At 42.0% G+C, this 17,949-nt stretch overlaps 1 protein-coding gene across 2 annotated transcripts in view; it reads right to left on the bottom strand.

The window, feature by feature from the left end:
• Positions 1–17,949, bottom strand: part of DNAH11 (dynein axonemal heavy chain 11) — a 355,616-nt gene that overhangs the window by 155,737 nt on the left and 181,930 nt on the right. Inside the window, exons 43-46 of one of the 2 annotated variants that reach the window (XM_047849106.1) lie at positions 15,323–15,473; positions 12,321–12,452; positions 7,297–7,474; positions 2,064–2,264 (exon numbers count right to left, since the gene is read on the bottom strand). In XM_047849106.1, coding sequence (XP_047705062.1) covers positions 2,064–2,264; positions 7,297–7,474; positions 12,321–12,452; positions 15,323–15,473 — 662 coding nt within the window. Of the gene's footprint in view, positions 1–2,063; positions 2,269–7,296; positions 7,475–12,320; positions 12,453–15,322; positions 15,474–17,949 lie in introns of both variants that reach the window. The other variant, XM_047849105.1, reaches the window with a different exon arrangement.

The following is a 17,949-nucleotide window of genomic DNA, read 5'->3' as shown; positions in this document are numbered from 1 at the left end:
ATAGACTGTGTAAGATGTAGTATCTAATAGTTGCTGACTCTCCAAATGAACAATAAACAGCTCGAGGACAGGAAACTACATCGTGGTCATTACTGTATTCCTGATGACAATCCCAAGTCATTTGTTAAATGAACAAATGACTACATAAATGAAAGAACAAACAAGTATATGATGAAAAATTAACAAAGCTCTCTTCCAAGCAGGGGAACTGCATTCCCAAATGCTTGCTTCCTATCAGCCACTGGTACCTGATTGTTTGGCCAACGCCAAACAAGCCTCTTCCTCACTCACAACACACCTCTTCCTTTTTCCCTTCTGTGCTCCTATTTGTGTGATTAACACCCTCTCAGTCAGCCAGATGCAAAGCTTCAATATAATCTTTCTCTCCTGGTCCCAGACGTGCCTGGCCACAGCCTATAAATGGTACCTCTGGTCTCTTCCTTTTCATCACTCGCTCCACAATGTTAGTCCAGAGCAACATTACACAGAGCTGATACACTACCCAGGGGGACTGGTCTCCCCACCTCAGATATCTCCTCAAGTATAGCCTGCAGCTTGTCAGTTCCTTGCTCCCCATTTTCCACCCAATGAAATACATGATCTTCAGCTTGCATCTCAGCTCTTTGTACAGTTACAGTGGCTAACCATTCTACACGGCCTGGGACTAAAAGTCCCATGTTCCAGAAATCCCCACTGCCCCCCCCCCCATCTTGGAAAATTGACACCAAGTGTTCCATCAACAATGTAACTCCAACCCTCTTCTCCAGCCATTTCTCTATCTTCTACCACATCCCTGCGCATCAGCCAATGTAGAGATTCAATGAATTAAATGTGTTCTGTAATTTTCTCTTTCATAAGTTTGTTTCCACTGATTCTTCTATCTCAAATCCCATCTCTGCCTGCATACCACTCCATCCTGAAGGTTTCAAATGCAAACTTTCCTTCAAGTACACTGCTCTATTATTTGTGCTAATGGTCTATGTCTGAATCTTATACATGCCCGTACCCTTTCAGGAATTAGCAAGACGAACTCATACCTCAGTCAATTACTGCATTCAATTACTGAATTGTACACCTAATCTTTCATTTACAAGTGATAAATCGATCCCTCCTTCTGGGTCTCTGAATGAAAAACACGCACTGAACACGATGCCTTGGAAAAAAATAGACAAACAATATATATTCGCTAAAGAATTAAGTGAGAAACTGCCAAGTTAGATTTTTGACTGTTGCACTCCAAGAAGTCATGGAAGACAAACTTGATTAATAAGAAATTACAGAAAAAACACTCTTGGCTGAGTTAACAACGTCCACGAGCAAGAGAATTTGTTAGTAATCGCTACTTCTAACGCTGCACACACACACAACACAGAAACCGCAATCCGGGCAATTCAACAGGCTTAATAAACTACTGTACAATGGGGAGTTTCACAGCCCCACCGCCAGTCTAACCCTGACTCTGCTGGACAGTGACAGATATACCAGTAGTAGCTTCTCCTACCACTGTCTCCTCTGCTTCCCAAGTCTACTTGGCTTACCCTTCCTAATTCAGCAGGCCCAAAATCTGTGTGGCTCTTTTGATGACACTGATACATGTTTTCAACAGTTTTAAATTCTTACAGTTTTCCAAAGATTTAATTAACAGCTCATGGCCTGCCATTTCAGTGACACAGTTTTAATGAAGTTCTCCTATATCAGTTTACTTGAAAAGGCAACCAGAGCAGTCTTCCTCGTGCACCCTCTCATGTTGCTTGGGCTCCACAAAACTGATTAAAGGTGACCAAACTGCGTAGAGGCAACAGCAATGGACACGGTTTTGATGTCGATTCTTGTGGTTCTAAAGCGTAATAACCCAAATAAGGCCTTTAGTGATATAAAAAGCCAAAGTCACAATGCTGAAACAAAGTTTATTTTACCAAGATTGGTGATAGGTAAAAGTTCATCTGAAGCTTCAGGAGAAGGTCTAAAGCCTAGAGAAAGTAGCCTTCCCCTTGGGCTGCATGGCCCAGTCTTGACAGTCTCTGATCACCTGTTTCTACAATACAAACAGGAGGGGCGCTTACTCTGCAGAGTCGCGGATGTTGTGTAGTAGTTGAAAGGCACACGGGACACTAGATAATCCTCAGAGAGGCCTGACAGCGTGTCACCTACGAAGGCCGTCTTTCCCACTCCAGCATTTCCTACTAGCATTAGAGGCTGTCCTTTCTCAAGCAGCAACTTTACGAAGTATCTCAGACGAGTCGTCTCTGATGTGTGAACCATAACTCTCTGGAGCAGGGAGAAAGAGAAAGAAAGCCAAGTCAGAAAGAGACGTTCATTCCAACATTCCGAATCTGGACCAACACAGTCACTGCACAGTTGAGACCCAAAGCATTCCTAATTCAGGTTAACGCACAGTACAGGGAAATCTTACCTAATTTTCAGTTTTGAATTGTCAAAGTTCAGATGTCAGAGCTGGAGGAGAGCCACTGGGTAGTCCCTTCAAAGCACAATGGCATAAGCAACTGATTTATCTTTTCCACATTAAGTACTAGCCAAAGACCCTATCACAGAGTACCTACACTCTGCCCAACCTTGCATTATGCATACAAGGGAATACAGGAAACACTGAAGAAGCTGTCTACCACTTTTTATGAGCGACAAAACATTTGAAAGTCAAGCCACACATAAATGAAAGTTGGTAGCAATGTCTTGACTGAATAAGATTAACTGGCAAAATGGTAGGGCAGAATTTATACTAAAGGAGTTCGCCATGGGGAGAAATAGTGAATAGTGAATAAGTGAAATAGTCATAAATCTAAAGTACATGTCAAACTTATTATGCACTGTTTGGTTAAAAAAAAACTGCATAACAATGCCTCTGTTTTGAAAATTAGCTATTTATTCATATACTATATTGTTTCAAAACAAATTTGAGTTGGCATACAGGAATACAATAACATGAAGAATGGGAATAAACACCAGACTCCGGGAACACAGATTAATATGTAATATCAGGAAAAGGGTAGCAGGTGTAGACATGCAAAAAAAGAAAAAAAAAAAAAGAATCCTGCACAATTAGGATGCCTGGGTGGCTCAGTTGGTTGAGTGTCCGACTTCAGCTCAGGTCATGATCTCGTGGTTTTTGGGTTTGGGCCTCATGTTGGGCTCTCTGCTGACAGCTCAGAGCCTGGAGCCTGTTTCGGAGTTTGTGTCCCCCTCTCTCTCTGCCCCTTCCTCTCTCACACTATGTCTCTCTCTCAAAAATAAACATTAAAAAATTAAAAAAAAAAAAAAAGAATCCTGCACAATGATGCAAAGAGAGTTGACATTTCTTACACTTTTGGTGGCCAATTTCAAAAGGGGGTAAAAAACCATTTGCAAGATTCAGATTGTTCATTAAAAAAAATAGCTAAAATCTACAATATATTCTTCATTACATGGTTAGCATGTCCTGAACACAACTGCTATTTTATAGATCATTCAGGATCATTTTCATGATTATGAATATTTACTCTAGAATTCTGATTTGATTTAGTGATGCTCTCAAGGCCTACTAAAAGGCAAAGACTGTTCTGTGCTACATCAAACAGTCCCAGACGACTGTTTTTAATCAGAGTTACATCTTATAATATTTTTCTCCTTTTTTCCTGCTCGATGTCATCACGTGTCTTTTAATTTGGCTATTAGCTCTTTTCTCTACACATTAATACTAATAATTAACACCTACTTAGAACTGAGTATGTGACAGGTACTATGGTAAGCACTTTATTTTTTTTTTTAATTTTTTTTTTCAACGTTTATTTATTTTTGGGACAGAGAGAGACAGAGCATGAACGGGGGAGGGGCAGAGAGAGAGGGAGACACAGAATCGGAAACAGGCTCCAGGCTCCGAGCCATCAGCCCAGAGCCCGACGCGGGGCTCGAACTCATGGACCGCGAGATCGTGACCTGGCTGAAGTCAGACGCTTAACCGACTGCGCCACCCAGGTGCCCCACTATGGTAAGCACTTTATAAGCTATGTTGTATGATACACATACCTAATCTTTGAGGAGAGTTTTGTTAGGATTTTCATCTCGGAGATGATGAAACTACAGCTTAGAGAACACTGATAACTTGGCCAAGGCCACAGCATGGTAGTAAGTGGTGGTACTTGGATTAAAATCCAAGCCTGTCCAGAGCCTGAGCCCTGTCTTAACTACCACACAGAAGGTGTGCCAGGGCATGGACAGTACGCACGTTACTTAACGTCTTGGCACTCCCATTTTACCCTGTGTAAAAAGGTTATTAATAGTCTATGCCTTAGAAGGTTGTTTTAAGGATAAATTAATCTATGGGGCGCCTGGGTGGCTCAGCCAGTTGGGCATCTGGCTTTGGCTCAGGTCATAATCTCATGGTTCGTGGGTTCGTGTCCCGCTTCGGGCTCTGTGCTGACAGCTCAGAGCCTGGAGCCCGTTTTGGATTCTGTGTCTCCCTGTCTCTCTGCCCCTCCCCTGCTCATGCTCTGTCTCTCTCTGTCTCAAAAATAAATATAAACATTTAAAAACATTTTTTTTAAAAAAGGATGTAATCTATGTAAAGCAAGTTAGAAAAGGGTCTGAGATAGACTACTGTAACATCAGTATTGACGATTACTACTGAGTATGGTTCTCTTCCAATATGTTAAGAAGCTGTTAACCAAATAACGTCTGGTCCAGCCGTGCGTAACATAAGACTACAAATTCCTAATAGTTCCTTGTTGCATAGAAGTTGTCACTGATCAGATGCATCAACCCTGTGATATCAGTTTTTGGTCTCTGGTTAATTACGAATTCTCAGCTTTCAGCTCGCCAGATAATACTCCCAGGTGGGCTAGGTCCAGGCAGGCTGAGAAAAAACAGCTTTCAAAATTTATCACACAGATGGAACAGACATGGTAGGTTGCCTCCCAAACACCCATTTCTCCACTCTCCTTCCTGCCAGAGCTCCCACTTTGTCCAAGTCTCCACGCTTCTCCCACACAGACACGCTTCAGGCGAAGCTCCACCTGGTTTCCACAGTGGTGTGGTGATTCATCAAAACCAACTATTGTAACCCATTACCCTGGCCTGAGACAGCTTAGAATGGCATGTGACCCCTGCAGCATTAGATGAAAGAGGCGGTCTGCTCTGGGGCTTCTGAGAAGGTTTCCTCACTCTTCATAAAAAAAAGATAAGAGAAAGCATCCTTTCCCTCTAAAGGTGACTCTTGATGTTACTGGAGTCCTTTCAGACCAGGAAGAATCCTAGTCTTAAAATGATGCCAGTGTTAAGAAGACCAGAGAGATGGTAAGACCTAAATCCTTGGTAATAACACCAAGTCACAGAATTAACCCGTCTCAGGGCCATCCTACCTCTCATTTCTTGTTTGGGAAATAAGTTTCCTCCTGGCTCGGTGTTACAGGTTGAAGTGGGTCTTCGCAAAATTCTTATGATAAAGCCCAAACCCTTAGTACCTGAGAAAGTGACTGTATTTGAAAACAGGATCTTTAAAGAGGTGATTAAGCTAAAACGAAGCCATGAGGGTGGGCCCTACCTCAATCTGACTGGTGTCCTTCTAAAAGGAGGCGGTTGGGACAGACTTGGAGACAGTGTCCAGGGAAGCATGGATGCATGCACACAAAGGCCATGTAAGGACACAGCAGGCAGGTGGCCATCTGCAAGCCAAGCAGAGAGGACTCAGGAGAAACCAGAGTGGCCAACACATCAGTCATGGATTGCTAGCCTCCAGAAAGAAACAGGAGAAAATGAATTTCTAATGTAGAAGCCACCCTGTCTATGGTATTGTGTTTCGGCATCCCTAGCACACTCATACATGTAGAACAGGCCCCTAATCCAGGGACAGGTGTCCTTACATAAAGGGAAATGTGCATAAAGGAACACACACAGGGAAAATGCCATGCAAGTAAGCAGCGAGCACGAAACACCAAGATCACCAGCTAATTCCAGACAGAAAGGCCTGGAAGTCTCTTCCAGTTGTCCCTGACAGCATCAGAAGGGACCAGTCCTGCTGACATGGTTTTTTTCAACTTCTAGCCTACAGAACCATGAGACAATACATGTCTGCTGTCCAAGCCTTGTGGTAGTTTCCTGTAGCAGCTTCAGGGAACTAATACATTGGGTTTTCTTTGATTTCACACGAGCTGCTTCCTAATTAATGCCACAGAAATCACCTAGATTCTATTCACATAGCACTACTTGAAATAATAAGTTCCAAAGTGAATCGGAGTGTTATGAGGTTTTTAAAAAATTTTTTTTAATATTTATTTATTTTTGAGAGACAGATAGAGTGTGAGCAGGGGAGGGGCAGAGAGAGAGAGAGAGAGACACAGAATCTGAAGCAGGCTCCAGGCTCTGAGCTGTCAGCACACAGCCTGACGGGGGACTCAAACCCACGAACCATGAGATCATGACCTGAGCTGAAGTCAGATGCTCAACCGACTGAGCCACCCGGGCGCCCCTGACATGAGTTTTTTAAAATTTATTTATCTTGGAAGAAAGCGAGCAAGCACAGGGGGAGGCACAGAGAGAGAGAGAGAGAGAGAGAGAGAGAGAGAGAGAGAGAGAGAGAGAGGAGAGAGAATCCTAAGCAGGCTCCACACTGTCAGTGCAGAGCCCGATGTGAGGCTCAATCCCTTGATCCTTGGGATCATGACCTGAGCCGAAATCAAGAGTCAGACGCTTAACCGATTGAGCCTCCCAGGCACCCCCAGAATGACATGATTTTAAGAAGTATAATGAAAAGGAAAACAGATTGAGGCAGAATAAGAAGATGCACAGAGAGTAACTCAACAACGGAGAACTGTAAAACAACAGCTTATGAAGAGAAAATTAAAGAGATCCTCTTAGATGTGTCAGTTGCCATGAGGATTTGAAACACAGTTGGGGAGATTCCACACATCCATTTTACAGCTTGGGGGCTAAAGGAAAGATGTTCTATGTGAAGAGTGTTGTCTAATAAATTCACAATATGGTCACATATAAGAATCACTGAACTAACAGAAATATGTCTTTGATTTTTAATAAAGCTCACAAAGTTTCCAGGAAAATATAAAGAAAGCTGTTACCACACAATGAAGTTAGAAACTTTTTTAAAAAGGTTGTAGAAATACAAGAGCCATCTTACAGATTGGTCCTATAACTAAGATTCTTCTCTCTCAAGAAATAGAGTATATGCTGACCCTATCAAAAATGTTTCCATCCGGCCGGAAAAGGACTGCTGAAAAAAAGCGGGGAGGGAGGGGCGGGGAGCGAAGGCTCAAACCAGCACAGTGTGGCTTGAAAATGATAATGTTCCACCTACCTGCAGAGGTACCTCTGGATCCATAGAAAGTTTGGGGACTTTCTCAGCCCAGGGCAAGAATTTCTTAGTTTTGTGGTCCAGATAATAATCAAAGATTGTCCCCTGGGATGGAAACTTCACGGCTTTCATCTCTTTGTGCCACCAGCGACTGAATTCTGCTTGAGAGCCTGAAAGCTAAGGAGAACAAGAAAAATCCTTACTGCAGACCTAGAGGTAATTTTGAACACATACAAAGCCCCTCGAAATCCTGTTAGGCACAGTATTTGTAATGTACAGAGTCATAATTACAAATGGGATTGAGTAAATGACCCAAGAAAAATAAATAACTAGAAGTAACTTATAATGAGTGATAATATCAGAGAGGCAGAAAGCTATAATTGCCATGTCTCCATCAGGTACAAATTTTCTGGAATAATTATTAACTTAAAAAGCAAAGTAAGGTTAGGTGAACCTTACACTACCCCTGGGTTATTCAATTTAACAATGAGCCATCATGCAAATTCCCATGCTAGGTATAGTAAGACAGTGGTTCTCAAACACTCGTGTTGACTGATAGTAAAATCAATTGATATCAACCGATAGTAAAATTGATAGTAAATCAATTGATGGTAAAATAAGAAAGAACAAAGGAATACTTCTTAAAAATTGGTAGCATTATTTGATTTAAATACTGTCCTTTATTTGAGCTTATAGACTTCCAAGACCTTTGGGTGTTAAAAAACTTTTCCTTAATAAAATTGTTATTAATTAAGGTCATTTTTAAAATAAATGTACTTATTTAGAAAAGTAAGCATTTGGTAACCCTACTTCATTCCTTCAAGTCAAGATTCTCACTCTTTATCTTTGACATTCTAAATCCAGGAACCCCTGCCATGAGGGATGAGGAAAGGCACATTCTTGGTTTTCTGGCAGGGCACCACTGAGGAGCTGAAAGCTCTAGAGAAACAAACTGCTGTTCTCCAGAAAGGACTGTATTTATATGATGATAGGTACAAGCCTTTTGCTGCTAGATTAGGGTTTGGAAAATAAAGAAGGGGAAATGGTGATTGTATAGTAGCGGGTTATAACAGCCTTCTATATCTATAGAAGACTCTGTCTAACGGCTCCTATATTGACCGGACCACCCAGCCTCCTGTCTCCTCCATCCACAGAACAACGTGGCACAGAGACTTCTATACCCACAGGATACTCTAGCATAGCGAGCTGGTGAACTCAAAGAACAGCATGTGTGAGCGTCCACCACATTCAGCAGTGTCATACTTAATCTAAGACCTTAACTCCCATTTTTCTCCAGTGAAATTCTTAAGTCTGTTTTTTTCCTTTGGTGGTCTATGTCCCTGGACTATGGCCAACTTTCTGTACTGGGCTGATTACACACACGGGTACAGACAGGATGGCCAGAAAACAGGAGAGTGTGGTGAGGGCAGAGAATGGTCATCAGTCTCAGCAGGCAGAGCTTGCCTCAGCACCTTCCCAACACATTGAGCTCACACTCCTACATACCACCACGCATGTGTTCATGAGTCTAGGCTCACGTGATTTTTGGGTTGGTGGCGTGGTGTATTTCATCATCCTACAGAGGTTGGTCTTAAATCAAGTTAGTTCAGAAAGTGTAACTTACCTGGCACCGTTCTCTGTAGGCAGAATTCATAGGACTCCTACTTTACATCAAAATTGGCTGACCACTACATTGCCAAGATCATTTTGGTGATAAATCTTTGATTCACTCAACTAAAATACATTTGTTCTCTAGTGGGGAAGAAAACCAGAAAAGCTCCTATCCTTGTAGAGTATACGGGGAGATAGAGGCAGAGACATGAGGAAGCACAGTGGAGGGTAAGCCATGGCAGAGGGTAAGCCAATAAATGTACAAATAAAGAGCTGTCTTGAAAGTAAAGTTTGCTGTAATAAGAGTAACAGGGGTAAATTCATTTGAATTGGATCTTCAGTGAGCCATCTTTGAGAACGGACACAGATATTTTTTGAGAACAGGCACACTATTCCAAGAAGCAGGAAGAGGCCAGCGCAGACAAAGATCCTGTGGGCATGAAAGACCTTGTGTTCCAGAAACTTTCAGTGCAACTGGTGGAAGAGGGTGGGAGGTAGGGGAGGGAGTAGCAAAGGAAGAAGCAGGGGGAGACAGGCAGGACCAGATCCAGAGGGCTTGGAAATGGTATTCAATTTTTCACTTTGTCCTAAAAGCAAAAAGAATCCATTAAAGTGTTTCAAACTCTCAAATGTATCATATAATTCAATTTACATTAAAAAAAAGTCACTCTGGCTGCTGAGAGGATAATGGATTATGGGGGAAGTACAAAAGCAGACCGAAGAGGTTGTTACCTTAGAAGCCAAGTGAGAAGGGAAAACAGCAGTTTATGGGAGCTCAGGGAGAGTTGATCCAAGACCTATTTCAAAAGTTGTGTGCAATGGCCTGGTTTGAGAACATGGGGCCTGGATCAGTCTGTTGCAGTCTGAACCTGGCTCAGACTTTAACTGTGTGTCCTCACAGGCTAACTTCTCTAAGTTGCGGCTCCTTTTTTGTTTGTAAAAGGGGAGGAAGGTAGTTGTACCAATACATAACAGTTTTATCATTTTTTGAAGATTCAGTAAAATAGCCTAAGCTATTCAGTAAAAGGCCTAAGCACATTCTCTGACATATAGTAGGCATTCAGATTTGTTCAGTTAATAAATGGCTAACCTAAGAGTGCTTTTTTGTCTGTTTCATTCACGTTTCCAACTTTATAGCCTCTCTTTTGAATGCTTTGTAGTTAGAAGCTTTTGAAGATGAAAAGATGATAATGATGATGATGATGAAGATGACGACGACTCTAGTCTAGGGAGAGAATGTCTGGGGGAGTTAGGTGATCATTGTGGTGGCCTGGCTTGATGGACTGGTGGGAATGTGGCCATGTTTGGAAACTGGGAAGATGAGAACACCATCAGCTAGGAGGGAGGTGATCAGGAAGAGAGAGATCTCTGCTGTCAATATCGTACTCACACAACTTTACCTGGTTTATATCCTAGAGAAGGAAAAACCTCCTAGAGAACACGGGAAACATACAAAAGAAGATGGTGGAGGGGATGGGTTGAGGAGAGGGGAGATCATGCCTGTGGCCTCTGTGAAGGAGAAATGCATGTGTGCTGTAAATTGTGCTTGAAAAAAAAAACCCTGTGCAGTCACCTAATCCCAACTCTGGACTCTCACTCAAAGTAACACAGGATGTTATTCTTTAGAAAGCACTTGGGAGATTACAGAAGGAAATGTGCCTTCTGAGAAGGATCAAAGTAAGATCGAACAGACCAAGTGAATTCCAAGTTTATTTATAGATATGATTTACAGGAACCTGGCGACAAGAAGCAGAACTGGCCCCAGGTTTTAGCAGCCATGTATGTGAGGACCTACAACAAAGAAACCAATGGAAATATGGTTCCTGCTTGGCTGTGATGCCTTCTAATTTAAATCCCATTTACATCTGGAAACATGTGGCCAAGTCTGGAAGACATGTGCCATCTATTTTTAGTGCAAAGATTCTGGGATACCTGTAGGAGCCTTCTGACCATGAGAGATCCTGAGGTCCCCTGGACAGTGTGGACTTTGGAGTTGTACAGGGGTGTGAATCCTGGCGTTGTCATTTCTTACCAGTGTAACCTTGATCAAGTCACTTTGCCTGTCTGAGCTTTATTGGCATGATGGAGATAGCTTGAAGGATGACTGGAAACATTACATGGCAAAATCTACATACAGAGGTGCGCGGTGACCAGATGTGCAGTCTTTTCAAGGTGAAAAATTCTGCACTTCAGGAAGTCTAACCTACGTATCTAGGTGTGAGTGTGTCCATGTCTGCATGCACTTGAACAAGCTCATCTCAGGTGTTTGCCCACAAGAAGTCGGAGGCTATGGGTGACCCGCACTAGGAATGCTGTGCAGGCATGGTAGCCTCATGTGAGGCTCAAAGAAAGACCCTTGGAAAGGAACTGACCTGAGTTGCCTCTAGTTCATGAATAATTACCCTGGGCATCATGTAAGAGACTGATTAGATGTAAGAGACTAGTGACAGGGAAACCAATTTCAAGGTTATTATGTGCTGTAGATTCAACTGTGTCCACCCACCCACCCCAAATTCCTAGGTAGAAGCTCTTGCTCCCAATGTGATCATGTTTGGAGATAGGGCCTTTGGTGAGTAATTAGGTTCAGATGAGGTCATGAGGGTTGGTCTTCACAAAGGGATTAATGCCTTTATAAAAAAGATACAAGCTTTTTCTGGTTTCTCTCTGCCAGGTGAGGACACAGCAAAAGAACACCTGCCTACCAGCCAGGAAGAGGGTCCTTGCCAGAACTTGACCATGCTGGCACCCTGACCTTGGATTTCCAAAACCAAATTTCTATCGGTTAAGCCATGTAAGGTATTTTGTTATGGCAGCCCAAGCTAAGACACTGTGACTGCCCAAGACAATCTAATGATGATACATTCCTGAATAAAGGCTGTAGGAATAGGGGCTGGGGGGGGGGGGTGAGTAGAGGACAGATGTGACAGCTGTTTTGTGATTGAAAGGATAGGTATTGGATATAGAAATAAAGAATGATGTCTCCCTGTATTTTCACTAGAACAACTGGAAGGAATGTGAGTGTCCTCAAGGATAAGGCAGGGTACAGAGGAAGAAGAGCAAATTCAGGGGTAGGGCGGAGGAAGAGCTGTGTCTCTGACACAGTGTGACCGTCCCCTGGAAGCACACACTACTGGCACTGCTCCAGAGGCAGGTGGAAACCCTGAACTGTGAGCTTGGAACAGAGATCTGGGGCAAGGCTAGGGGTGTGGCATCGTCAGCCAATGTGAGCGCTGCCAGCCTGGAGGAGCATGCCTGAACAACACTCAGGCTTAGAAGACATCAAGGCAAGTGGCAGAGATTTATGATAATGTTAAAAAAAATAAACAAAACACAGGAATCAAAATTACAATGCCCCCCCCCCCAAGTAAAACTGGTTCCTTAAATTATTTCTGTAAACAACTGCTAAACATACCTGATCTTGCAGCAGAGTGCCTCCGAACGCCCACACACAAGCAAAGACAAAGAAGACTTCATAAACTTCTTTTGGGCTGTCAGAGGGTACACTCTCAGGGGTCAACAAACATTCCAGAAGGATACAAATAGTCTAGTGAACAAGAAATAGCCATTCATTTAGGGCAATAAATCCTTAATAGCAAAATAAGATCATAGGACATATTAACAAATCCACTTGTTCCTTAAGAGATTGTAGAATTTCCCCCAATCTGTGATTTGTTACATTGAGAGAAACAGAAATTAGGGACTCAGATTTCTAAACCAGTAGTGGAAAACGTTCGCCACTTTTGACAAAATTGATCTTCTAAACAATAAACTATTTTGAAAACGACGCTCTTATCCAATTCATCATCACTGTAATGAATGCAAATACACATAAGCAAAAAGAAATACAACGGAGCATATATCTAAGCTCTCTTCTGTTATAAACAGGGAGTCATAGAATACCTACTATTCTATAGCTCATTTCTCACCTAAAAAAAATCCTAAAGACATCTTACCTTACCAATAAGAGCTGCCCTATAGTATCACTGGGAATGGGTGCCTAAGATTCCACTTGACAGAAAGGCATTTATTTATTCATTTCCCTCTTGGACATTTAGGCAACCCACTTTCCCTGAGTGCTTTGGCAATGGGTTTTTCCCACCTGTTGAATAAATTTAGCAAGTCAGACTTGCAGCCTTGACCTGTGACATTTTTTTTTTTCTGGACACCAGACTGAATTTAATCTTCAAGAAATGTTACTCAAGAACTTGTGAGACAGCAGTGCGGTCTGTTGGTCAGAAACACACCCCGTGTTCAGGACAATCAGGCCAGTAATGAAGGGAACATGGCAGCTTGCAAAAGCCTTTCCCAAATGTAGCAATCATCAGTAGTGAACAACATGTTTTTGAGCTAGTTCTCCAAAGCACAAAAACAGTTGTCATTTAGTAGCATTATCACAGACTCTCATAACTCATGGTCCCCTTCCCCTGGTTTCTGAAGGCAGCAAAAGATTTTATCTATCATTTGGACAGCAATACAAGCTGTGACAAAACAAGTCAGGACTGTGCGTGCGTCTTTCTTTCCCACCCAGGAAAACTGGGGAAAATCCATAGTAACATGGAAAAAACGTCCTGGAAATAGTTTGGAAAGGTTTTTAATTTTAAAAAGTTGAGCACCTGTTACCTTTCTCAGTCTACTCTCTTGATTTCTACTATGTTATATGGTTCTGTATTGCCAATTTGAAATAATCTTCTATTAGAAATAAACATTAGCAGTGTGCTGTGAAGAAAGAATAATGTAAAATGGTGAGGTTTTGCTATTTCTGTATTACCGTATTTCATCACGGTAAAGCCGTGATGGTCTGAGGAACCATGAAAATCGAAACAAAAAAAGACTGACTTCCATGTGACGTCATCCACTGATCTGAACATTCTAATAATGGACAACTTTTCTACTTTCTCCCAAACACAGTAGCTGGAAAACACTTTGAGCTCTGTGTCAGGAATTGGCAAAATCAGACTTCAGTGCATATTGTGAAAGAGCTAATACACCTCATCAAAATTAAAGCCAATATATTTCACGCACTGGAAAACATACTACATGAATTTCTCAAAGTAGTCGTTTGAAGATACTCCCTTTTGTACTCATTTCTGTCTCACATTTTGTCCTTACAAGTAATCACAGAAAAGAGACTGGTGTATAAAACAACAGCTGAGAAGGAGCTCCGGATAAAATGCCATTTTGGAACAATACAAAAGGAGGAAGTGAGAAGGAAAGTCATATTAATTCCTACTGACCTATTTTCACACTACCCTTGAATGAAAAAAATTCACACTACAGAGAATCACACAAATACGTAAGTCAACTTGAGAAAGAACACAATCCTGCTTTTGCAAGTACTACACCAGAGGAAGTCTAATTAGGCTAACCACATAATTAATTCATTATGAATAAATTCAGACCTGCTTTCAGAAATAAATTATACCTCAGATAATTACTGTTGAAGACTATCGTTTATTTAATTGGTGTGTGAATTATCCAAAAACCTGAACTTTCTCTTCTTATTACGCTTGTGACTATTTCTCATTTAGCTTCGAACAAATCTGGTAACACAGGAACTTAATGGTAACAAAGTACTCTGAAACCAATTTTGCTCCTAGTGGAAAAAAAAATAAAAGATTTCTAATTGTAAACCTTTTGTGAAGTTTTATACGTCTTAAGGCTGGGGATTGTTTGCCTTCATGCTGAGATTAAGATCACAACCTTCATTTCTGTGTGCTGTGAATTATTTTCATTTGCTCCCATGACAACCTATCATATACACCCTTCAGTCTTACCAGCTGTCTCCAAATGAGGATCAGAACAGACCTGTTCCTGGAATATTATAAACACTCCATAGAGTATGATCTGACTTTATGAGTATTTGGGGGAGGTGGAGAACAGAAAGGTAGGATAGTGTGGGAGGGCTATGGGTGGTTGAGCTCAGAAGCTTTCTCTTGCTCACTGGCCAACATCTTTAGTTACTGGATTTACTGTAGTCGAAAAAACACTGAGCACCTTCTCTGGGCCAGTGACTTAGGAGACAAAAAAGAAATATGGCTGCTGCCACTGTGTTCTTTCTCTACTCCAGTAACTTGAAGGAACCCAATAATTAAGTAAACACACACCTGGCCGCTACTATGCGTGAGGAACTATGTAAATATCTGGGGACATACAAGGGGGCTTCTGCCTTCTGAACAACAGTCTCATGAAAAAACAGACTATAGCCCAGGTGATCATGGAAAGGAATAGGTGTGTCACAGAGATTTGCCAAAAGCACTCGGGAACACGGACGGAGCTATGGGAAGAGAGTTGGAATAACCCGACAACCCCCAAAATCTTTCCATCTTCTTTGTCAAACAAAAGCTGCCATTGCCTTGATCGAGCCCCACTACCGCATCAGGACTGGAATGTAAAACGGGGTGACCAGAGTCAAACCTGCACCAGGCTGTTCTCTGGAATTGAAGTGATGGTTTTAAAGCTTGTTCTCAGCTTATCCAAGCATGCAGGGACATATTTATCAAAAAGAATAGTTAAGTTGGCCTTTTCTGATTGATGCCGCCTTCTGTCTATCCAACTGGCCACATACCTGAAAAAGAACATAGAAAAGCTTTTATTGAACACTAGGCTTGAAAAGCAGAATTTCACCAACTCAAAAGCTCCCCCCGCCTCCCCCCCCCCCCCCCCCACAGCTTGGTGCCACACTTCAGGGACATGTTTAGTGAGTTCATTCTCTTTCTCAAACTGCAAATATTTTTAAATGACCCCTTAAAAACTTGTTTTAAAGGCCACTTTTGCATTAATGAAAAGAATGTAAAAGAAACTCCTAATAGCACTTAGAAGCCAAACATAATAGAGTATAAGTAGGCCATTACTGAGCATTTATAAGGAGGTTGCAGTGTGTCATTTCCTAAGGGACTGAAACTATTTCATAGGGTAGGCCTTATTTATGAAAACAGCTTGGGATTTTTCTTGATTAATCTTGGCATCAAGTATTTAGTGATGACAAATCAGTTACAAATAAAAAGGTGAAAATTCCCAGGGGCTATTTCCAAGTCCCTCTTTTTCCACTGGACTGGATCTAACTCGAACCCAATAGGCAGATAATGTATTTCCACTAAGTGGGTCTGAAATGGTATCTCATGCTCGGGTACATGTGTGTTAATCTGAAGCTTCAAGAATGTTATCAATTTTGATATGTTAATATCCCCCAACATAATAAAATCATACTTATCAGTAAAATGAAACATAGCTTCGTAGCTCCTACAGTAGTTTCTAGGGTGAAGTATGTGAAGTTAAATGAAAAAAAATTGCTCGAAAAGTTCTCATCTAATAGGAGGTAGTGATAATAAATACATTTAGCTGCCAGCAGAGAAGCTATACAATTACAGCTTTACTTTGCTATATAAGCAAATCAGATTTCACAATTTTAGTAACAGAAGAAATTAAGGTAAGATAATTATCTTATAAAAGGCTCCCTTTGATTTTTACAAAATGCCATGATAGGGTTCTATGGACTATTCAATCACGCTTCCTCTAAAGTGAGATTTATAAAATATCAGCTGTCAAAACTTTTTCAGGTCTAAGAGAAATTGTCTTCAAGTCCGGTTGCATGACGGTAACTTGAGAGAGCATCTCTGGGTGGTGGAGACAGTGGGCACCAAGGAACAATGGAAAAAACAAGCGTCATTCCTAGAGGTGAAGGCCCAAAGGCTGCATCTACCACTCAGCTACTTCAACTGCACAGCAGCTGCCAGAAACAGAATCTTAGTGTCCAGAGCTCACTGAGGCAGTGGGGGTGGCAAGAGGACCGCTCGGCAAGACAGAGCTCTGAAGTCAGACGGCCTGGATTTGTATGCCCGCTCTACCGTTTTTCACCTGTTACCTTGGGTGAGTTACTTAACCTGTCTGTGCTTCAAGTTTCTCATCTAAGGAGATGATGATACTACAGACGTCCTAGGACTGTTCTGAGAATTAAATGATCTCTCGTGTATAAAGTACTTATTTATTTACTTTCGAGAGAGAGAAAAAGCACATATGGGGGAGGAGCAGAGAGAGAGAATCCCAAGCAGACTCTGCACTGTCAGCATGGAGCCTGGTGCGGGGCTCAAGCCCATGAACCGTGAGATCGTGACCTGAGCCCAAACCAAGAGTTGGACGCCCAACCGACTGACCTACGCAGGCACCCCTCTCATGGATAAAGTATTTAGAGTACTGTCTGACACAGAACAAATTCTCAATAGATTTTATCCAGCAAAGGATTGGTTGAATTCAGAGAACTGTGTTCAGATCCTGGCTCAGCCTATCTGTATATCTCCTAAAGGCAACAGAGTCCAACAGGGCACCAGAGTTGGCAGCGAGTGCTCTGATGGGTAAAACAAATTCAACCTCTACCCCCTGGGTCTCTGGTCTCAGGGGGAGCAGAAGCCTATGCAGGGATAACTGGGAGGTGAAGCCTCAAAAGAGCCAGAGAAGGGAGAAATGACTTTGCACTAGGGGGGCAGGTAAAAACTGCTTCACTGACCCACACTGGAAGTAGCCAAAGTCTCAAAGAGAAAACCTATCAGGCCCACAAGCAATTGTTGCCCTTGTACCAATTACCTCCACAAAGAAGGACATGAGTTCAACCGTACTAGGAGACATGGTAAAAGCTGATCTTGCACACCCCCATCAAAAGGCCCCAAACGACCTCTGCTAGGGGTCAACCATCCCAGAGAGCATAGGGAGTAAAAAAGTCTATGTCAAATATCAACAGTTTAAAATTTCATGTATAAATTATTGATACATTTTCATAGTTTGTAATAAAAACAGACGTTGAAGGACACCTGGGTAGCTCAGTTGGTTGAACGTCCAACTCTTGATTTTGGCTCAGGTCACGATCTCACGATTCACGGGACTGAGCCCCACGTCTGGCTCTGTGCTGACAACGTGGAGCCTGCTTGGGATTCTCTGGAGCACTCTCTCTCTGCCCCTGCCCTAGTCTCTCCCTCTCAAATAAACAAACATTTAAACTGACAATTTCTGATACTTAGCTGTTTTTTTTAAATACATAAAACAAAATAAAC

The sequence above is a fragment of the Prionailurus viverrinus genome, chromosome A2 (assembly GCF_022837055.1).
Source record: "Prionailurus viverrinus isolate Anna chromosome A2, UM_Priviv_1.0, whole genome shotgun sequence".
Taxonomy (NCBI): Eukaryota; Metazoa; Chordata; class Mammalia; order Carnivora; family Felidae; genus Prionailurus; species Prionailurus viverrinus.
This window is presented reverse-complemented; position numbering and strand designations above follow the sequence as displayed.